The sequence below is a fragment of the Perissodus microlepis genome, chromosome 8 (assembly GCF_051167445.1).
Source record: "Perissodus microlepis isolate ML-2025 ecotype Zambia chromosome 8, ASM5116744v1, whole genome shotgun sequence".
Taxonomy (NCBI): Eukaryota; Metazoa; Chordata; class Actinopteri; order Cichliformes; family Cichlidae; genus Perissodus; species Perissodus microlepis.
The window spans coordinates 7,192,906-7,216,297 of NC_140468.1; the positions used below are offsets into that span (position 1 = coordinate 7,192,906).

A 23,392-nucleotide genomic window follows, 5' to 3' on the forward strand; every position below is an offset into this window, starting at 1 on the left:
GTTAAGGCCCTCGGGTCACGAGCTGCCAAGGACAGCCACATCTTTTATTAAAGCCATCTTGATTCTTGGAATGCCGTGCCGTCGGTTTTGTAAACACCTGGATTTTGTTTTTCTCCTTGCAGAACAAAACCAATCACATTGTCCCGGAGGTTGCGGTGGATCTGCGCGGAGCAACGATTGGCTGGGCTACAAAGGACAAATCGAGCAAAAAGAATGTTTTAGAGGTGTGTTTGTTGACAGTGCTCATTTCTAAGCTTGTACATCCTTGATTCCTTTCTTCAAACACTCTCCTTGTGTCTTAATCTCTCTCACCAGAGATGCAGATATTTAACAAAATGAGATATCCTAGCATCAGAGCCTCATTTCAAAGACATAAAACTGCATGAATTCTTCTTCTACTTTTTTTTTGTTATAGTCTGCTGTGCTAGTTTTTGGTCTCAGATGCCGTAGAAGTATAACAGTATAACAGACAAGCTTTATATTTAGGTCTAATTTTAATTTAATTCAGAACACACGCGGTCACAAGATGTGCATCTTTTATTACAGTTGCAAACTGTGAAGGGAAAAAACTCTGATCCCTGTTGTTCATTTGAAATACTAAAAAAAGAATATAAACATCTGCTTATGCATAGACTCGTCCTCTATTCCAAGTGTGTTCAGCATCCAAGACAAAAATAAACACTTGCTAAAGTTGTGCATCCTCGATTATAGGTCCCATGGGAAGCCTTCTTTCTTGTCTATGAAACAAAATAACCATCAATAGCATACAGAGGTTGATGTCACAGGCAGGATGTCAGAGAACAGAAAAACAGAGAAAAGAGGAGAGCACTCAGTGCCCCACATGTCACACTGAAAATCATGCCCACTGGAGGGGAAGACAATCGACCTCGAACTATAGAACTGAGATCCGAAACACTATGAAAATGCATTAAAAGCTCGCTAAATATATGAAAATTCACTTCCTTAAAAGATCATTTTAGCAGCTAGCAGTTATAGAAGTAATATTAGCTACAATGTATGGGGGGAAAAAAGTATTGGGCCACACTCCAATAAAAACTCCTGCTTTAAACCCTAACCCGTCACCGGCGATGGGTTAGAGTTTAAAGCAGGGGTGTCCAAAGCCAGGCCTCAAGGGCCGGTGTCCTGCAGATTTTAGATATCGCCCAGGGTCAACACACCTGCATCAAATGATTAGTTTATTACCAGGCCTCTGGAGAACTTCCAGACATGTTGAGGAGGTCATTTAGCCATTTAAATCAGTTGTGTTGGATCAAGGATACATCTAAAACCTGCAGGACACCACCCCTTGAGCCCTGGAGTTGGACACCCCTGCTGTAAAGGGTAAATTAGGTTAGGGTTTAAAGGGTTAATCCTTGAATTCAGGTGTTTTCAGCGGCTTTGCCAGAGTTGTATAATGTTGTATAATCAAACAGCGAGCCTAGGAGTGCTTCACTCTAAAGAGCTCACAGATTTCCTGCATGGTACTGTAGTAGGAGGCCACCATTGCAACAAGTCAGTTTGTGAAATTCCACGATCAACTGTAAAGCACTTGGGAACCACAGCAACTCAGCCATGGAGTGGCAGATCATGTAAAGTAACAGGGCAGAGGTGCTGAGGCATACAATGCATCAAAGTTGCCAGCACTCTGCTGACTCAGTCAATAAACAGTTCCACACCTCCTCAGGCACTAAAATCAGCACGAAAACTGCACCAGGAGTGTCATGTCATGGGTTTCCACAGCCGAGCGACTCCTGTAGGTGTAATGTGTAGGTGCCCAGTACTTTTGTCCATATATTGTATGTATTAGCTGAGTTGTGTAGTTTTATGCAAACATAATGATGTTACATGTAGCTTTTATTTGCCACACAAGTTGCTTCATTCTTCCTCCTGAAAAAAGGAGCTGTAGATTCATTAGTCTTTCAGTTCTTCAAGGCCTTACAGCTCTTATTGTTCAAGAGAGCAGTGAATTGTTTTCATTTTCAATATGGGCGGGACGTCTCTCTATGTGTGCCATTTAATGTTTTTTTGTATATGTGGGTGTGTTCGTGCTTTAGTAGAGCTGGTTCCATAAATGCACAGCTAAAATAAGATCTCACTCACTTCCTCTTTGAAAAAAGTGTTGCGAGTTCAGTCAGTAACAGGAGCTCTTCTATAATAATCTAGCAGCGATTTATGAGTCACGTCATATGTTTGGGTTTGTGCTTGCAAAAATAAAAATGTATATATATAAATTCTTTTAATCTGTGATTTTTCTGCATTTCAGTTAAAAGGAAAGAATGGTGTGGAGTTTCTGTTGCAATATGACACCGAAAGCATCATCACTGACTGGCATAAAGTCTTAGTGGACACCATAAGGCAACTTGTAAGTCTTTAAACTGCTTTTACAGAATAATCAAAATTAGGCTGCATTAAAATGGTTTAATAGCTTATTTGTCTTCTATTTTTTTCTTATACGAAAATATTACATTTGCGTCTGTTTATAGAAGTTGATCTGTTCCACTTCCTGTTAATAACATTGTATAGATATTCACTCCAATTCAGCTCCTACACAAAACAAACCCGCATATTTCATCAAGTTTCTTAAATTTTGTATCAATAAATGGCATAAATCAACACTTACAGGGAGCCAGATTTTGACCACAAAAGCTTAATGGCACCCAACGGTAACTAGACATTAGAAGATCACAACAGAAACTTCTGGTTGTTGTGGTTGACGGTGATGATGACAGGAGGCAGATCTCTGCTGCTGCTGCTTCACGCCTGAAGTCCCTAATAATTAGTGTTAAATACCCAAAGGCAAACAGGTAGAACTTGCTCAAAGTTTAAGAAAAAACTTTTGCCGTGTCAACAAATGTACTCATGTTTCAGCTCAGATGAAGCCTTAAACATTAGCTTATTTGCCAATGAAGTTTTGTGTAAGTGCTATATTTGGATATTCAACATCTGAGCTTCATGTTTTTGGATTAGCACAGATGAGTACACTGGGAAAGCATACATAACTTTATGGGACTGTATTTTGGGCTATACCTCCAAAGGGGTGCCATTCATTCTGGACAATCTTGCAAGCGACCCCTACAAAGCTGGATGTTCTTTGGCTCTTTGGTTCTAGACTACTAGCGTAACTCTGGCTAAAAACAAAAATCAATTAAAACTAATATCAAGTTCATTTAATGTGTAGAAAACCACAGCATTAGAAAACACACAATTGTCTCACATTTTTTCCTAGTTAAGAAGCTAATAGATTTTAGCTACGTGGTCACTAGATGGAACATTTCTTTAAAAAAAGTAAAATTAGAAAAACTCTACATCAAGATTCATTTGTTTTGATTGTCTGTGTTTACCAGGAGTACCAGGAACATCATTCTGAGGAGGAGGATGCAGACATTTATGAAAAGATCCCCAACACAGATGAGAAGGTGGGAGGTGCCGTAGACAAGAGAAAATGTAAGTACAGCTTCTTCTACTTTAGCAAAAAAAAAAAAAAAGCAAATTATCTCTGATTTTAACTGTAGCATGAGCAGCATAACGATTGTGTTTCAGTTAGATAGATAAGACATTTGTGAGCTACCCTCCCATCCATTTTAAATGTCTGTCGTTGCTATCTTTAGTAAGGGGAAGTGTTACAAGTACAACTGCAACCACCACTGCAGCAGAAACAGAGCAGAAGAAGGTCCGAACCAAACTGATGAAGTTTCTCATGAAGCGTCCCACATTGCAGACGGTCAAAGAAAAAGGCTACATCAGAGGTGATTTCAGACGAGGAAATGTAGAGCTTTGTTGTCATTTGCAGGCTTTGGCTGATTTGAATAGGAGGGAAAAATCAGTCTTTGTGCCTCCCAAACACTGAGCACTGATGTTGTGCTTATATCAGCATTTAAATACGAGCTGCTTTGAATTTTCCTACCTGCTTTTCAGTTCAGTTCACTTCTGTTTAGAGCTGATTTCTAGTGCATGGACAGCAAAATGGCAAAACAAACACAATGAAATTCTAAGGAAGTGTGTAATAGCCATGCTTTCATCCAACTAGATGTCTTAAAGAGTTATGAGTATATTTAATATTCATTTCTGATATTGTGTGTAATCAAACTCTTCTAATTCTTTGCAGAAAATGTCTTTGGTTGTGACCTTGCGACATTGTGCGCACATGAAAAGACTACAGTACCGAGTTTTGTAGAGAAATGTATTAATGCAGTGGAAAGGCGAGGTAACACCTTATTTATATCACAGTGGAATAATTACAAAGTATATCTTCCTGTGTGCGTGATCAAGCAGCTGACCCACTGGTGCTTACTTGCTGATTTCTAGGTCTGGATATTGATGGACTCTACAGAGTCAGTGGGAACCTCGCTGTCATTCAGAAACTGCGCTTCAAGGCCGATCACGGTAAAATCAATCAATGTGTTAAACTAATTAATTCACTCAGTCACCTCATGGGCAGGGAACATACTGTGGTGTTGATCTCATAGGCTCATTTTAGACAGCAGTGACCCCTGCTGGGTTTTAATAGCAAGTGCATGTGTTGTGTTTAAACAGATGAACTGGACCTCGAGGACGGTCAGTGGGAAGATGTTCACGTCATCACTGGAGCCCTGAAGTTATTTTTCCGGGAGCTTTCTGAGCCGCTTTTCCCATACAGCCACTTTAATAAGTTCATCTCAGCCATCAGTGAGCATTCTTTTACAATAAGCCTAATTCTAAGCGCTATATCATCAATTTTTACAGGTGAAATTGCAGTGAGTGTTGCCATTGAACATTAACAATTGTTACGTATTTCTAGGAATTGGTGATTGCAACACAAAACGGGATCACATGTATGACTTGATCCAGTCACTTCCTGCTCCAAACCACGACACCATGAAGCTTCTATTCGGGCATTTACACAGGTTTGTGACACTTTACTTTTCTGTCCTCTGCATTTTATCTTTTATTTATTTATTTATTTTGTTTACTGTACTTACTTTCATATTGAAATTGAGAGGATTTGTCATAATTATTGAATTTCTTTCACAGGGTTATTGAATATGGGCAGGATAATCGTATGACTGTACAGAATGTGGCAATTGTGTTTGGCCCAACGCTGCTTCGGCCGGAGATGGAGTCGGGGAATATCGCGATGCACATGGTCTTCCAGAACCAGATAGTGGAGTTCGTCCTGAACGAATACAACTATCTCTTCCAATAAACAGTAACAAACCTCCAGTACAGACCTGGGCCAACATGTAAATGTGGTCAAATTGTTTAAAGAGATAGATTTACCTTTGCATTTGCACATCAGCAGCTTCAGTGTGCGACCTGGAAAGTTAAACTCCTTCTGTAAAATATGTGAAAGGGGTCTTCAAGTTTATTCAGACTAGGAAAGGGATCTTCACGTGCTCATCGCTGAGGATATTTGAAGCATATTTAACCACTGTTTTATCTGGATTTTCTCTGTCGTGTGCAGCTTACACCGTTAGACCCTACGTTGGCAGTATTGCAGGAGAGGAAGTCGAGCTACATGGGTGTTGACAGGTGTTGTTTGGTTTACCGTTTCAAAGCCACTGAGCTTGTTTTGTGTGTGTGTGTGTGTGTGTGTGTGTGTGTGTGTGTGTGTGTGTGTGTGTGTGTGGAGTAAAGACTGTAACAAATTGCTCTCCCTCCCTGGAACTCTAGGTGTCTAAATCTCACAAGTCACTTTCTGGAGATTTTATTTTATTGCTTTTTTTTGTTTTGGTTTATCTAAATCTCAGTGATAATAGAACCAATAGGTCAAACTTGGAGAAATGCATTAATTCTCTCTTTAGCAAATTTTCTTTTATTGCTTTTATCTTTATTTTTAGTAATTTACAGTTTATCACTCATGGCAATATCTGAGATTCTATGCTAATATTGTTTCTTCTTTTTCGGCCTCATTTTTACGCAGGAATTTTATTGTAATATAGAAATGTGTAAAAAAAATATTAATACTTCTTGCTATGAAATAGATGATGGTGACTTAGAGTACTTGTGCAACTTGTAGATTATTTTCAACTGAAAACATCATTTTTCAATCATGCTGTACTTGAAGAAATTGTATAATAACAGCACAGAGATATAAAGTAGCAACAGTTTGAAATTCAGAACAGAAACATGGATTGTAGAAGAGCTTTATGACATGTAAATAGAAATAGATGGCATATTTATGCTTCAAGTTGGTGAAAATGCACAAGTTATTCCATAATAAAATAACTTTGTTAAAAAAGGTTTATGTGTGTATGTTTGTTTCTTGCAATCATGTGTTTATAAGCTGTAAATGGGAGAAATACATTTAAGAATTAGTTTTTTCATTAAAGCTGGCCTGTTACACTTGTCATGTATATTTTTATAATTGTGGATGTTCTCATAAATAATAATTTCCAAGGTTTCAAATAATGGGGTCAACATATATACAAGTAAACCATGTTATTCAAAAGTTCAAGCCTCAGACTGCTTTAAACCCTCAGCTTGAAACAATTTTTCTACTCTTTGATTTGAGTTATCTTATCATTTTATGAAAATTTTAACTAAATATTAATCTAAAGTGAAAAACACTTTCGGTTAAATTAATATTCGACATTTGTTGAATAAAAAGGATTGCGTCATTATTCACTTTTAACTGTTCTTCAAATATTTTATTGTCAAAGCAAATGGTTGCACAACTATTGTACAATTGCAATTAAACAAACTCTGATTACACGTGCTGAAGAGGCTGAGGAAATAAAATGCTTATTTTATAAAATGCTTTATATATGCCAAAAGGTGTAACTTAAATATTAAATATTTAACACGGGTACGGGTCTTTAATTTAATCTACAAAATACATTTAAAAAATCATAAAGCTGAATTTTTTGTAAATGCTGAGGTCTAAGTAAAAAAAACCAAACAACAACAACAACAACGAAAACAAAAAAAAGTTAGAGAAAGAAATCTTTCTTCTTGCGATCCCCCAAATCGGAAGTTTATGAGTCGGACCATTTGGGAGGTTGGACGCGTTTCCGGGAGCTGTCAGCTGTGAGCACCCAACATATCCACTGCAATGAGTTTTGAGTGGCCGTGGCAGTACAATTTTCCACCGTTTTTCACGTGAGTCAGATGTTTCTGAGTCTTTTTCAGAGCAGAGCTTGTGAACACGTAACTCAGTTTTCAGTGTTTATTCATTTATGAGTCGGTGAGCGCTGATTTTCGTGCTAGCATCATGTTAGCACGCCAGCTAGCCAAACGAAACAGATTGCTAGGGAAGTGATTTTGCACTCACTGGCTTTCTGAAGTTTATTTAAAGTCTTTCTCGCTTTGTCTCAGTGGCTCGTTAAGGCTAGACTTCAAGGGGCTATATTAAAACATTAACAGGCAAACAGTTCATCGTCGTGTGTTTGAATTTTGGGATTTCCACTGTTATCTCGAGTGAGCTTATTTAATGGGATGAGCTGGGAGATAGCGAGAACTCCACCTAGTTATCACCTAAAGACTTGCACGTTTTGGTGTAATAAAAGTCAGGAAGACCTTAGTGCTGAAATCCCTGTAAAACACTACTGTCCCGATAAATCACCGGGAGAGCAACTTCCCGAAAGGGACATTTAAAGGGGCTGCTATTGTCTAGGCGGTCGAATATGATAGGGTAGGCTTGCAATAAAAGACTGGTTTTATACATGATATGTAAAAATGACTTTTAACCCGTTACAATATGACAGATATTAGGAAAGCAGCACATATGTATATACTTAAAAATGGAACACTTTGCTCTTATCTTAATCCCAGGTCAGTGCTAACATATCTGCCTATGGGTGCAGTTTGTCTTTTGTATTAAGTTTGTATTATGTTGCCAAACATTGCTCCTGCCTGCAAGAACACAAAATCAGGCAAAACGTTGGATTCTCATTTTAATCACTGTCCTTGCAATAAAAAGTCTTTAAGTAAAATCTGGCCATCTCCTGTCTTCTGCTTATTCTATATTACTGGCTTTTACTGGCTCAAAATAGGCTGGCAATTGAGTTTTTTCAGGTACATTGATCTAGCACCAATTTCAAACAACCATCACCTCAAGGCACTTTATATTATAAGGTAACGATGGTGTAATTTTGGAGAGAACATCCCAATGATCCATTCCTTCCCTATCCCTTCTGAACCCAAGCTAGGAGCTGTTTGCACAGGAGACGATACTGATAATTGAAGGCTCTGTCTTCTATTATACTTTTACAAACTCTAGGAACTGCAAGTAACCCTATAGTCTCAGAGCAAGGTGCTCTGTTGGCAGGATATGATGCAATGAGGCCTGTAACAGATGATCAGAGTTGTAACCAATGGACTGGTGACTCAGGGCGGGCACAAAAACTGTGAATCATATGGCTGAAGTGGACCCAAACTGATGAGTAGTTTTCCTTAGCCAGTGTTTTCACTCTAAAATATCAATAAATCATGAAACCACCTGTTTGCATAGTTTAAATGTGAAGAAGACTTTTTGTTTTTAGAATGTCTCATATACCCCCTGTTTGGTTTGCACATCAATAGCACAGGTAAATTCAGAAGAAGCTAAAATAAAAGCTGTCTCTATGTGGGTAAACTGACAGATCTTTAAATTTGGCAGATTTCTTGTAGACTTTGCTGTACCTGGAAAGCAGGTTTTTAGCAGCAATACCTAGAACATGCAATCTAAAGAGGGGCATTGCATTTACTTAACTACACTTATTTTAAAGCTTAAATATATATATTTTTTTCTGATGTTGATTTATTATCTAAAATCTAAATCTACTAAGAAATTATGCCACATTCTTATAGATTAAGTCAGCAGTATATAAAGTAATTAAAATGGCTTTTTTTGGAGATCAGTAAAACTATACAAGGGGTCAGTATGTTGGACACTGATGTTGGGGCCTGATGAGTCAAGACTTCAGGAGAAAGATTTTATATAAACATCTTTTATTCTGGAACCAATGAAGAAAAGTAAAGAATTATTCATTATAAAACATTAAATGCTTACTAGATGAAGACTTTTCGAGCAAACTGACTTTAATTAGACATGCAGCATTCATAAAAAGGCTTGACTATGTGATTAACGCTGTTTATGGTTAAGGAAAAATGTGTGTGTCTTTAACGTGCATTAAGTTTATTTTGCCCAAGCATTTGCGGTAATCTTGGCAGTAATCTCTTTGTGTTCTTTTCTGACAGACTACAGCCCAATGTTGACACGAGACAGAAGCAGCTGGCGGCATGGTGCTCACTGGCTCTGTCCTACTGCCGGCATCACAAGCTCTACACGCTGGATGTCATGGAGGCTCAGGAAAGCCCCATGTTCAACAACAAGAAGATAGAACGTATCCTGAAAGTCAACCTGTGGTTCCTTTTTAAGGGAGTGTTAAATTATTTTAATGTTTTTTTTGGAAAAATATTTGTTTGTTTTTAGTTTAAATCCTTTATTTTTTATATATTACAATTGTTAAATCTCTTGTGAAGAGTTTATAGTTCAGAGATATTAATGTTGACACAGATTGCAGTCACTGTAGGATTTTCCTGGAGTTTTTAGGACAGAGCCACCTTCCCCTTTCTCTCTCTGCTTGACTGATTAATTTTGAGGTTTCCCTCTTGACTCGGGCCTGATACAAAGCTGTCTTCAGAGACTGAGGTCATAACATGATCACTGAATTTTATTTCCCAGCTAATCTGTGCTGAGGGCAAGATAAGGCATTTTAAACACAACTGGCATGAAGAAACTTATTGTGCCATTGCACATTAGCCTTAACTGAATCCCAGGAAAACTGTCAATGGAAGCAATTCAAGTTGTTTTTGAGGAACTGAGGAAAAAAGGTGAATTTTATTCACTTTACCTGCCAGCATAGTGTCATGATAAGAAAAAATATCTTATTGTGTAATGTTGATAAGTGAAAAGCATTCTTGTTGTCTTCAGGCAACCTCGAGTGGTTGGACAAAAACAAGTCTCGGTGTTTAGTCATGTGGAGACGACCAGAGGAATGGGGCAAGTTAATATATCAGTGGGTGAGTCATCAAATTACAACACATACTGCCACAAACTGTTCATTTTTTTTTTTTTTTTTTTTTTTTTGCACATTTATGCAGCTGATAACAGGATGAGGTTTATTTCAACCTCACGATATTGTTCATTATTGCAATGTTGTGATAATCACAGTGTAAAACCATTAATATCTACACTATAATAAAAACTAAAAAGGGGAAAGACAAGCTCATGTATCTTATCTATGCTTATGTAACCAGCACACAGACATCAGACAGAATCACTATCGCTGTGGCAGCAGAACAGTAGCATTAAAGGCCAGATTATAAGAAACAAAGTTGTTGTTTTTACCAGCGTTTTCCCTGCAGTGACTGCAGTCTGATTGCATAGACGATATTTGGATGTATTCACCATTATGTCATCCATTGGTTTATTAAGGTTTTGTGCTTTTTTTCCCCCTGATGTTTTAAAACTAGATATGATGAATGAGCAGTGATGGGTAAGATGTTAGTAAATGGGGATAACCTGGGTACTCCTCCTTTCCAACTCTAAGAACATCTGTAATTTACAAAATAAGCTTGAGGTTTTTATTAGGATGGTCTGAAAGGAGTGACTAAGCCCAAAAACTCATTAGGAAAGTGTTTACGGAGTCACAGAGCAGAAACAACCAACACTTGTTCTCCCATAGACTTTTATACCACTTGAACTCTTTTTACTGCCCTCTGTTGATCATTAGCAAAAATGCATGTTTAAGGCCACACTGGCTTCACTGTTTAGCCCTGCTTCACTCTGTTTAGAGTGACTGGCACACATGGATATAGAAACATGTATCTTTAGCTGTTTTACAAGGTCATTCGTTGATATTACCGCATCCCCAACCAACAAAATCCATAAACCTTTTTCTTTAACTCTTTAACTCCAAAACTATGACTGTATGATTATTGGGGTTTTCCCTCGAGTATTTGTAAAATAAAACACCTTAAAAAGATTCTTCTTGTGAGTTGATGCTATATAATTAAACTTTAAACTGAAAAATGAAGATCTGAAGACTTTTCTGAACTTTATTTTTAGAATATCAACTCTCATTCTCACAATATCATACAATTGATTGTCCCAAAAATCAGAATAGAATTAGGAAAAAAGGCTTTTAAATATGCTGCCCCTGTTTCCTGGAATAATCAGCAGAAGGAACTGAAATTATTAGAACTGGTTACCATGTGGGAGTTTAATTCCATCTTAAAGGAACGAAAGAATTACTTTTTTACTCGGTGTGATTGTTTTTAATGTCGCTCTTAATTGATCTGTTATTATATATTTTTCATGTTTGTGTGGGATACTTCTGTTGCCATGATGCCAGGTCTCTCTTCGAAATGACAATTTTAATCTCAATGAGAGTTTTACCTGGATAAATAAAGGACTAATAAAAACATCAAACTGAATTAAAACCAAGCCTTAACCAAACAAGTCTTCAAAGTAAGGGGCCAGAAAGTTTTAACTTCTCATCCTTCAGGTAGTCTATAACTCTCAGAAATATAGCTGATCAGGTACACTATATTTTCGTTTATATATTTATATCATTTTACCTATTTATTGCCTTTAGCCTCACAAATTACTTAAATCTTTTTGTTTGGTTGCAGTTCTTGTAAAAACTGGACCCCACACTCTGCCTGTTCTGAACCCACATTTTGAACAACGATTATTCCTTTCTGTCTGTTCTCTCTTCAAAACAGAAACTTAATGATTAACTGCATGCGATGCATTTAGAAGAAATGGCAGCTTTAAAAAAACATCTGTTTCACTTTCTCCAACTTTAAGTCAGTTTAAGTCAGTTTCTGCTTTTTTTTTGTACGTTCAGGTTATAAGACTGTTTACCACTTCATGTGTCAAATTAAGAAATTATATTAAAATAGAATAAGACTTGTGGTCAAGGTTCCAAATTAGTACCTACAAAGATCCAAATGGGTATAGTTTTTTTTCCCCCATTTTTCCAGCAAGTCTGGGAAGCCTATCAGCTACATGTCTGTAGGGGGGGGGGAAATTATCATGTAATAAAAAGGATCTAGTGCGTTTTGATGCCATTTACAGATGTGCCGTATTCTTTCTTGTGCTGTTCATGATAGAGATTGGCACACAGATGGTGTTGGTGAAGGTTAATGGAGCACATCTTCAGGGCTGTGGGTGTACGTCACAACCGCTGTGGTTGTGTAAACAATTTAAACACGACTGCTGTGCTGTTTTGTACACCTTGTACTTCTACACACATATTGTAGGTGTTACCTGTGACATAACGAGAAGGCCAGTGTTGTGTTCATCGACCACTTGGGCTCTCTTTAAAAAAAAAAAAAAAAAAAGCAGCCTGCGCTGGCACGAGTGCAGAGCCACTGCTGACTTCTTGAGAAGCAGCACACTTTTAGACAGGTTAGAACTGATCATTAGCAACAGATGTTGGGATAATTTCTGTAGGGACAAAACCATGGTGTCCTGCATCTGCTAGTCATTTGTGAATTTCTTGTTTTGGCTCCTAAGCGAGTCGTTTCAACTTTTAGACTAGAAAGTTTGTGGTGCTGGGAAGTTTTATGGCACTTGCATCTGTCTGATTTTGTGTAGAAATGTGTGAAAATTGTTCCAGATTGTATACTGGGGTTGTTGTAATTGAAAAGGAGTGAAACGGGTTTGAACATGTTTATATTTTCAGTGTCAAAAGCATATGTCTGTAAATATTCTATATTTTGCCAACAAATCCAATGGAAACAATCAGTGATTTGTTTTATTAACAAGTATTGTTTGCACATTCATTCTTTACTGCTGGGTCATGAGGGGAGGGTCAAAATTATAGCCTTCAGCGATATTAAATAGGATTGAAGCTACAGACAAGCTAGAAACTTCTGAAAATACAGTTGGGTTCATAAATAATCCACCACAGTGGATTTTAAGTGAAACAACAGAAATACAGACCTAAAGCTGTAATTCAAAGGTTTTAACAGAATTTTGACACTAAGTGTTTGGTTATTAAAGCCATTTTTATGCACAGTCCCTCATTTTCACAGACTTAAAAGTAATTGGACAATTGAGTGGGACGGGGGAAAAATCAATACAGCATAGTATCGCGATATTTTGCATGGTAATATTGTATCAATACAGGGACACCAAACATCAATATTTTATTAAATAAATAAAATACTTTGGGAATAGTTTTTATTTTTATCCACAATTTCATCATCTAGAATAAAATGTTTTTTTTTTCTTTAAAAAGCTGCTTTTTTTTTTTTTTTTTTTTTTTTTTTGGAATAAAGAAAATTATTCTCTGTCACCTTAAAGCATCTGTAAATGTAACCATTATATCTTTTTCCGACATTTTAGGTTTCCAAAAACGGTATGGTCAACTCTGTGTTTACACTTTATGAGCTGTCCAATGGTGATGACACAGAAGGTGAAGGTATGGCACCGTTTTAAAGTTTTCCACATGGAGAAAGCACCCATAAAACCCAGCTCGCATTAAAGTAAACATAACATAACACAGTGGCGAGAAAGGCTTTTATTAATGCTGGCTGTACAGTAGGTTTCCAGTCCTAGTTTGTTTTAACTGTTTGATTTGTGTTGTTTACTCTGTTTCCTGTTTCTGCATGATTTCACCTAGCTGTAGTCCCAAATTGCTTCTTTCATCTCTATTTTTGCACGTAAAGCACTGTTTAATGTTAATAAATGCGATGCTAATGAAATGTGCTGCACACATTGACCCAAAACATTATGAAGATATCAGCTTAATATACTGCTTATCCTTTAAGTGCTTAAAAACATCTCTGACCTGCCAAGGCATGGACTTGAAAGAGACCCTGTGGTAACTAAACCTTTTGCCCGTGACTGGGAGCCAAAAGGTCTTGCTGTGTCAGAGATTCCTGTTCCTTAATAATTTGGCTCTTGTCAGAGTGGCTCGGATACCTGCCCATTTCTTACTTGTTTTCTTGCATAGCACACCCTAACCCTACAGGGAACCTATTATACTTACTTCCAGCTACATATATTTAATCTTGGCCTCCACTAGACCAGATTTGCATGATTCACAGCTTGAAAATAATCCTTATTTACCAAATACCAAACCTTGATAGGGCCTTCAGTTCATGGACTGACTGAAGTATCAAGTATCATACATAGCCAAGAGGAGTGAAAAATGTGCTTGGAGCAGCCCTGAACCCTGAGCTTTTGATTTATTTGGAACTTGTAACAGTATATATGAGACAGAAACTAAGGAAAACTCCACTTCTTAAATCTCTTCACTTGCAATGAACTCGTAGGGTGGCACAAAGATTAACGCTCACAGCAAGCGGTGAATTCTGGATTCGAATTCCACTTTCTGTACAGAGTTTAAATGTTTGCCCTGTGCCTCTGTGGGTTCTTTCCAGGTATTCTGGGCTCTGCCCTTACAGTCCAAAACATGCACATTAGGTTAATTGTCACTGTGTGTGAGCCTTATTATAAACCGGTGACCCCATCCCTCCCATCTGGCATCACTGCAAAGAGTCAACACTTATCATATAAAACTATGCTGCCGGTCCTCCAAGCAGCATGCTTGAAATTGGCTCTGATCCCCTAAGGCGTGGACTCTGAAGTTGCCCTGTGGTACTCAGTCCTCTGCTGCTAATTGAGAACACCCCATAAGCCCTCCTCGTTGTTAGTGACCTAAATAATTTGCCTTCTTTGAGAGTCACTCGGATATTTACACCTATGTTTTTCCCAGATCCAACACATTAACAAAGTGTTCCCTTGCTCTCTTAGGCAGATATTTCCAGACTTGAAATGCAGTTTTGTTACGAGATAATAGTTGTTATTCACCTCATATTTGAGTGATCGGTGTTTTGACTCATTGATTAGTTTATTTGATTTTCTTATAGCTTGTAATCCTTTTTCTCCAGAGTTCCACGGTCTGGAGGACTGGATGCTGCTTCGCTCGCTGCAGGCTTTACAGACAGAAGGCAAAGCCGAGCTCTTCACCATGGACGATGGAAAAGGCGTCAAGTTCTTCTAAAACTATGCTGGAATCACACACCCTCTGTCTGGGAGCCCTCATACTGTACTTTACAGACAAATTTTTATTAAGATTTAGCCATTTAAGGCTACATAAAGTGCACCTCAATACCGAGTCTAGTGGATGCTGGTCCTCTAATTGTTGTTGCCTTTTGATTCAAAGCCTTCTCTTACTGGAAGAGAACCAATATCATTTCTAAGTGTTTGGGGGGGGCATTTTAGATCATGCTACTTGTAAAGTCGTCATAGGTAGCATTTGTTGCCATTTAACCATGCAATGAATATCAGGGCACTAAATACTGTCATGTCTGAGTACTTTAGGGGAACGTCTTTCCCTGCCCGCTTTAACTTTACTCCATCTTTATTATTGTAAATGCATCTACTTTTATTCTCAATTTTGCTCGGCTGTTATTCCTCTGTTCCAACCAGACATACCAAGAAATTCCAGAAAGAAACACCAGAGGGACTTTTTATTTTGAGAGTAAATGCTTCCAGAAGAGGAACACAACAGACGCTTGAGCCAGTCTTGGCTTGACTCAGCTGCGTGTAATAATAGTGGACTTCATGTACAGATTGCTGTATCCTATTATTGTGCAGTAGCTACTGTGATGCTCCTGTTATCTTTATCTCTGTCTATATTCAACTTCTTTTTCATATCCTGTAGGAAATAAATTAGACATTTGTTAAATTGTCTGGCTATTTCCTTTCTTTCACGTGCATTGACGTTTTGTTGTGTGAAAAACACGAGTGAGGACTTCAAAAGCTTTGCAGAGTGCAGACTGAAACTGCAGCAATGATGATGTTTTGATCTCCTTGCTGCAGCTGTATTAAAGGACTGCATACTGACATCATGTGCTGTGTATTCCCGCCTGTGGAGGGATGATACAGCTCCAGAGAATTGTGCGTGTCTTTGTGGATAAAACCTTGTATGTTCTCTTGTGGGGCAGGTGGGGCCCAGTGTGGCCTTGGCTGATAATGGTGTCCTGTTTCACGAGCAGCAGCCCCCCCTGTAGGCCAGGCGCGGGTGCGCATCCTCCACCTTTGGGCAGCATATCGCTTTCCACAAATGAGGACAGCCTTGGCCAAGTAATAAAATGACTCATCGTTTTTATCTAATTTCAGAGGAAACTGAGGAGGAGTTCTTTTGATCAGCGGGGGGCCAGTTGAAAGTGTGGACATTCTGTTCGTCAGCAAGCTTAAAGTGAACCAGCTGAAGAGCCTGATCACCAAATTAATACAAAGTGTCATAAAAGGCAGCTTATGGATTGTTTCTCAAAAATTTAGAGTCATTCCCACAGTTGAGTTTTGAAGATATTCTTTTAATCGGATAAAACAAATCAAAACTTAATAACACTTGCGGTTCAAAATGATAAATTACCAAACACTCCTCATCTTATTATAATTACTCCCTCTGGATTGCCCTATTGGCGCGTGAAAGCTGCGAGGGGGCGGAGTTGGAAGCGCGCACTTGGAGCGCACAGGACGAACAGCCCTCCGGAACTTTGTTGATATTGGCAGTTCAGACCTTTCGCACTAGGTTATGGCAAAAGCTTTCAGAAAGACAAGAAGAAGAAGACGAGAGGACCACACGAATCACTTGAAAGAAACTATGCATTAATGTGCGTGGAGCGTTCAAGTGACATGTTTTTTACGCAGTGAATGTGCTGAGTAAGTGTATTTTCCTCACTTTTCTGTTTTTTTTACACGCTTTATCTGTCATATACTTCTAAGGCTGGTTACCACTACAGGCACTACAGTAGTTTACACGTTTCCGACTATCGTCTCTAATCTTGTTTTCCTTAGATATGGCTGTTATTCAGTCTCCAGCCTTTTGTTTTAAAGCCACTGACTTAACTGACATCATGGAAAAGTAACCTGAAATATAAAGTAACGGTGCTCTGCTGTCCTACTGTTATTTCCATATTTAGGCTCCAAATCAGGTTGAACCTGCCACAATGTCTCATGCACAAGTAGAGATACCAGGACGCGGGTTCCCGGGGCTCTCCGTGGATATGACCGACGACTGTTTGTCCCGAGTCCCATCCGTGCTGAGGACGCACGGGCTGGGCGCACGGAGGAACTCCTACGGCCTGCAGAAAATTAGTATGGACATTGATTCTCCCCTGTACAGCGGTGTACTGTCCAAAGCCTTATCGTGGTCGGCAGAAAATATTCTCTCTCTGCCCGAGTCCAGAGCAGAGGAAGAAAAAACAGACGACACCCCGCCGTCCGCGTCTCCGGTTTCCAGCTCCAGCACGTGCCGCCAGGACCCCGACGCCGGGTCCGTCGGTGGCAACTGGAAACCTGTTGCCAGATCCACTCCTCAAGATCCCAGCTCGGACTCTGAAAACGAACTTCATAATAAACAGCAAAAGATTCTGTCTCGCATCACGTTTGACACTCAGTGGGAGCAGGAAGAAAAGGAGGACGTGGAGACTAAAGCGGTGGCAACATCTCCTGATGGAAGATATCTCAAATTCAACATAGAGATTGGAAGGGGGTCTTTCAAGACAGTCTATAAAGGGCTGGACACAGAGACTACAGTGGAGGTGGCATGGTGTGAGCTACAGGTAGGATGCACACTGGGTCTGTTCACAGCATATTCCCATCTATGTACAACTTCACACAACCTGGTGGTTTCCAGGACTTTTAAATCTACCTTTCCTAAAATGAACACTAGGCCAAGTGTGTAAGCTGATGCTTTTCTTGATTTCCTGGCCCACTTGCTGCTCTAATTCCTCCCTCAGGGCATCAGGGTTGATGTCAGGCAGCTAATCTACTGTATATTATTCCCCACTGACCTTGAGTTAGTTGTGTCAGGCACTTGCACGGTAAGGCAAGTCATCCTGTTAGCAGTCAGCTCCAAGCTGAGCTACAGTACTCTGCTTGTCATGAATCCCCTCTAATCTCTGTTTTCATTAACAACCAGTGACACTGGGGCTCTCTGAAGGCCTCACGTGACAGCTAAGAACATCTGAAAGGTAATAGATAAAGTTTTTAGGAACATACCATCAGTGGTTGTGTTAAAAAGTCATTTGTGCTAGGAAATGTGACATGGGGCTTGTGAGATCAAGTTCTGCTTGGTGGTCTGGCCTTGCAGGGCATAATGCCCACGTGTATCATGTAAACATAAAGTAAGGCAGACGACTGAAGAGGCAGGCTTCAGTAAAACTGTAGAAGTGTCAGTACTTTTTATGCCATAGCATTTGGCGCACAGCCTTGAAACAGCCTGGGCAACAGCTGACACTTCTCTTGCTTACATGGTTTGATAGCACAGTTGTGGATTTAAAGATTAAAACTGTAAGTCCACTCTTAACATTTGCAGTTTTGTGTGTGTGTGTGTGTGTGTGAGACGTGGATGGGTGTCAGTAACTGGCAGCCACATGAGCTTTGAAGTTGTGTCCTCATAGCCTTTAAATGTCAAATTAAACCATGTGACAAGAATATTGCACTATATACATGCTGGCAATGTTTACTTTTGTTTTGATTCAAACACACTGGAAGTTTTTTTAAGATACATCTACATTTAAAAGCACTCTTTACTGAATTACAAAAAAATGCACAGAGCTACTTTTTGTTGTGTAGTTATATTCTACAGAAGCCATCGGAGTGCAGATAATAAGAGATTGTATGGGCATGAAGGGAATCTGCCCTTAAGGCTCAAGCTCTAGCACCTTCTGCCTCAGAGCCCACCTGTCTGTCAAGTCACACAGGTATCTGTTAACAGGAAGCAGATGGAGAGTCACACAGGCTCCTGCTTGGGGCACAGATGACCCATTACCTGCATCATGCAACACAGGCATTGATGTTTCACATGTTTGAGTCAAATAAACGCAATGGTCCATTGGGGTACTTTGTGGTCAGACATAACCCTGATTTTACCTTCTGTGGAGTGAAAAGTACAGCAATCTTTTTTTGTGGCTCTGTGTTGGAAACAAGCATGCTATTTCATCTCTTTACTTGAGACATGAGTCCAGTTAAGCTCCTTAATCGCTCCTAATAAGCTTAAAGGTGACCACTGTTGATATGGTTACTGCTGTGATAATTTAACCTCAAAGAGACGGACTCAGATTCAGTCCCATTTCTTAAGTGAAATCACCACCCCGTCCACCTTTGATGCTCAAGTGAAACTCAAAAGCTGAGTGTTGGTGGCTAAACAGAGATCGCTCCTGTAATGTTGACGGAGCAGCAGTGGAAGGTGCGTCACTGCAACTCAGGTAGAAATGCCTTAAGCTCTTTTAACTATGTATTACAGAGCCTGAGCTCTAATCTGCTGGATGTTCTAAGCTGTTCAGAATACAGAACAGGTTTTAAAGCACATCTAGTTATAGAGATCAGAACTTCAATTCATCATAATTGTCACTGTGACACAGAGAGGTGTTCTTTTGTGAATGGTTGGGCTGCATTGTTATGCTGAATGCATTGCAGTCTGGGCGGCGTCTACAGGGAGGCATTGTGCGATCACGTAAAAGGTAAACAAAACATGCCGAACCCTCTATGACATGAGACATTAAAGCCACTGAAAACTTTTGTGTGCTGTCTCTCTTCATAAACCAAATGAAGGCTTGTACTAATACAGAGAAAAGTAGTCACTCACTAGAATCAAAGCTTCCTTAAGCTTACAAAACCCCTGAAAGATATAAACGCTGTGAAATCATACACACGTCTGAGGAAGATCACTAGTTTGAGTGTGTTGGAGCTTTTCTGCTGTTTTCTTATAGACTTCTTTTTGTATCCAGCGCCAACATTGTGAGGGAGGGCTTTTAATTTCACTCTTTATTATTTAAAACATGAATGATGTATTCACAACATTACCAGCCAGTTGAAGCACAGGTAAGAAACTTTCATGCAGTTCATAAAGTGTTGTCTATTTACACTTTGTGCTCCAGGAAGCAAAACATCCTGTTATTTTGGTGTTTAATAGTCACGTTTATACAATTTGTTTCTTTTATCATCATCATTGTTTGTTTATTTATTTATTTATTTATTTATTTATTTATTTATTTATTTATATGTTAATGCTAAACATTTCTGGATCATGTGTTATCAGATTTCTTTTTAAATTCTCAAATTTCATAATTAATGCTGGGTGAGCTTCAAAAATAAGGAACTGATCAGAATCAGTACTTGATTACTTGCTCTTATGTGATCTTTGCTATTTTGGGTTTAAGATCAAGTGCAAACAGTCAGATATTGCTCATCCATATCCTTTTGTTCTTCCTAATCACATGTTGTGCTGAGTACACACACCTTATCAATGCATTTAAAACCGGATGGACATGGCAAAAATATCACTAACTGATTATATAAGTCTGCTGGCAAGCTGATAAAGTAACACCCAGTGGATGCTGCAGAACATTTAAAAACAAACTGTACCCAAACACTTGTGCCGATTGTTTGGTTATCTTTAGACGCTCAGTTGCATCTGCCACACTTCTCACATTTTTTTCTCTTCATCCAAATCGCCATTAAAGTCGCCCTCGTAGTTCTTGCATAAGCATTGCAAATTTTACAGAATCCTCCACATTTCTGTGGAGGATTCTGTAAAGTTTTTTTCTTTCTTTCTTTCTTTTTTTTTTTTTTTTTTTTTTTTTTTTAAAGAAAGAAGACTTAGTTTACATCACATCGCAGATGCCCATGAAGCAGGATAAAAAAACTAGTTCCACTTGTACTTTTGGTCATTTTGTGTATTTGTTAGTGTTGGTGTCTCTGCACTGGTCATTCAGCCTCCAGACCTCTTAATGGCTGCATACATCTCTTTTTTTTGTCATGGATAAAACAAGAGTTTAAATGCTGCTTGATAATGTTGCTTTACAGGTGGCAGCTACCTAGCAACTGCTCACCCACAGGTGCCATATAGGTATTGACCACTGAGCTTTTAAGTTAATACAGAGGAAATGAAAAATTGATGAGCTGTTGTGTGGCCCTCTGTTCCTCCCATTCATATACTGTTCTCACTGCACTGCATTGAGTCAAAAGGAAGAGTTGCTGTTACTGCGTCTAAAATGCTGACCGTTGCATGGATTAATGAGCTTGGAGGTTCAGCACCTCACAAGTGACTGCAACAGCACACTGAGCTACTTAGTAACTGATAGGAATGAGTTCACTGAGGCACATATCCTTTTTGGTGATCCTTTGTAAAGGGCATATGTTGCACAATACCTGATCTTATTCAAGGGCAGCACTTTCCAGCAGTTCTCTCCAACCTTGCCCCCTCAGCGTCTCAGGCACTTTTATACGCTTGGTTCATTTTTAAACCTAAACCAACACAGTTTCTGTTATCGTGCAGTGTTTTTATGAGGGCTGTTATTAATGGAAGGCTGGCCTTAGCACCCACAACCAATTAATACCAGGTCCTCAGATGCATAAATACGGGCTGAAAGACTGTTTTCTGCTGATTAAGAGAAACCAGATCTTTAAAGTTGGTGCACCCTGGAGGTTTTATTGATGGTCACAAACTGTTTAAGAGGATTTTTTTTTCCTCAGCTAATGCTTCTTCTAAAACAAATAAAACTTAATGCTGTTGAAGCATGTAGATTGGGCTGTTATTAACCATTTCTTTAGTGGTTTTTACCCATTATAAACTGGTAGTTTTCATACAGAAAACTACAGAATGCTCACACAGGCTAGCTTGTCCAGTATTTTTCCAGATATAAACAATGAATTCATTAAAACATGCACAACTAATGAATTGATATTGAAAATAACTGCCTGTTGTTTCAGTGCTTTATTTCTTTTGCCGCTAGTAAACATAGTTCCTGTGTCTAGGTGCAAAAAAAAGGATGGTAGATTGTAGTGATGGAAGATTTACATCAGCCGAGTTGTAGTAAGACCTGGAAACATTACTGAAGCAGTGAAACTGGGCTCTTGGTGTAGTGTTTACGTTTTAGCTCAGAGTTTTAATACTCACATCGAAGTAGCAGATTAAATTAAAGCTGTAAAACCTTATTAATGTCTTGCTACTGTGTCCGTATAGTTATGAGGCTAAACAAAAAGGCTTAAATCTAGTTTGGCACGCCCCAAGATTTCTGTGGCCCCCCCCCCTCTCTCACTCATGCTAGCCTGGGTTTCATAGTATAAGCCTGGCTGTGTAACTTTTATCTGAATGTGGCTAGTGTTCACTGACAAGCCATGGGCTTCCTATCAGCTCTACTGTAGCCAACATCAACATGGTCTTTCCTTGTAAGGCCCAAAGTGCACCCAAAATCAGCTTATCAGGGTGAGCCAATGTTCTGTGAGGAGAAAGTTAAGAAGGCGCACAGCGATAGCCTACATGTACACATGGCATAACGTCATTTTGACGTGGGGCCCGCTGTTTGTTGTTTTTTTTTCCTTTACTGAGCACACTGGTCACCTGTGAAATTTGTACTGTACTGAATATGCACGTCTTGGTGATTGCTCTGCAAGATACAGCTTGTCTGTATCATTCAGAATACTGACAGCACTGTGCCTAGATAGCAGTGTCTCATTGGCTGCTGTTGATAACAGGTTAGTGAGGGTGGATACTGTAGCTACAAGCAGAGGCAGCATGAGGCTCTTTGTTTAGGGGCTTTGAGCCCAGGGCCATTGGGTGTGTTTGTGTGTTTACACTGGAAACCATAGTTCTTGTGTAGGTATAAAGGTGAGTGTGTGTGTGGGATTTTCTTTTTTTTTTTTTTTTTTTCTATTTGCTTGATGGACTGGTTACTGTACCGTGGACCTGTCACTCACCTAATCCACACACAAGGAGACTGCTTATTGATGCTTTCTTAGACATAAGTTCCAGAAGTAGGACCCGCTTGATTAAATAATAGTTTAACTTTGTAATCCACAGTTATACGTTTAATCTTGGATACTAATCAAAAGTTTGGGAGTGTTAAAAGTCTTCTTGTTCATCAAAGAAAATCATATTAAATATTGTTTAATACAGAAGAAACTGATCAGAAATCTTACTTTTAAAGACTCATGTTTTTTTTAATGGAATGGGGAAGAACCCAGGTCGGACCCACACACTGGAGAGATTACATCTCTGTGAAGGCTTGGGAACACCTCTGTGTTTCCCCCCGGAAACATTAGAGGTGGTGGGCAAAGAGAGGGAGGTCTGGGCATCTCCTGCTCAGATTGGTGCCCAATAACCCAGATCCAAAAATGGATGGATGGATGGTCACAGAAGCATCCCTTGCCTCTCTCCCAATGGCATACGTTAACTAATACAAATTTAATATGTTATAATTTAATTAATCATTTTAACTGATAATTAAGGAAGCAACAAATCTAGCTAATTCACTGCCAGCGCTCCTAAAACTCAGTATTTTAGACTGAGACCTGTTCTGTGTTTTTGTACAACAGTTTGTACTATTCCCTTTACAAACCAGCATAATTCATCTCTGACCAGTTAATGAAGCAGTTACTTGCAGTGTTTAGTGTTCAGCT

At 39.0% G+C, this 23,392-nt stretch overlaps 3 protein-coding genes across 5 annotated transcripts in view; all 3 read left to right on the forward strand.

Moving 5' to 3' along the window:
- Positions 1 to 6,218, forward strand: part of arhgap27 (Rho GTPase activating protein 27) — a 31,545-nt gene extending 25,327 nt beyond the window's left edge. For both annotated transcript variants that reach the window (XM_084937259.1, XM_084937260.1), the window contains 9 exons: positions 123 to 224; positions 2,264 to 2,362; positions 3,345 to 3,444; positions 3,609 to 3,746; positions 4,106 to 4,204; positions 4,306 to 4,383; positions 4,534 to 4,665; positions 4,778 to 4,883; positions 5,011 to 6,218. In XM_084937259.1, the coding sequence (XP_084793385.1) occupies positions 123 to 224; positions 2,264 to 2,362; positions 3,345 to 3,444; positions 3,609 to 3,746; positions 4,106 to 4,204; positions 4,306 to 4,383; positions 4,534 to 4,665; positions 4,778 to 4,883; positions 5,011 to 5,182 (1,026 nt within the window). In that variant the 3' untranslated portion in view covers positions 5,183 to 6,218. The remainder of the gene's footprint in view (positions 1 to 122; positions 225 to 2,263; positions 2,363 to 3,344; positions 3,445 to 3,608; positions 3,747 to 4,105; positions 4,205 to 4,305; positions 4,384 to 4,533; positions 4,666 to 4,777; positions 4,884 to 5,010) is intronic.
- Positions 6,219 to 6,950: 732 nt separating this feature from the next.
- vps25 (vacuolar protein sorting 25 homolog) lies at positions 6,951 to 15,668 on the forward strand. Its single transcript, XM_084937262.1, has 6 exons — positions 6,951 to 7,077; positions 9,157 to 9,302; positions 9,739 to 9,792; positions 9,893 to 9,981; positions 13,319 to 13,394; positions 14,869 to 15,668. Exons 1-6 carry the CDS (start codon positions 7,031 to 7,033, stop codon positions 14,979 to 14,981), a joined length of 525 nt encoding a protein of 174 aa, XP_084793388.1. The 5' UTR covers positions 6,951 to 7,030; the 3' UTR covers positions 14,982 to 15,668.
- Positions 15,669 to 16,133: 465 nt separating this feature from the next.
- Positions 16,134 to 23,392, forward strand: part of wnk4a (WNK lysine deficient protein kinase 4a) — a 46,980-nt gene continuing 39,721 nt past the window's right edge. Inside the window, exons 1-2 of one of the 2 annotated variants that reach the window (XM_084937257.1) lie at positions 16,134 to 16,648; positions 16,909 to 17,550. In XM_084937257.1, coding sequence (XP_084793383.1) covers positions 16,936 to 17,550 — 615 coding nt within the window. In that variant the 5' untranslated portion in view covers positions 16,134 to 16,648; positions 16,909 to 16,935. The remainder of the gene's footprint in view (positions 16,649 to 16,908; positions 17,551 to 23,392) is intronic. The other variant, XM_084937258.1, reaches the window with a different exon arrangement.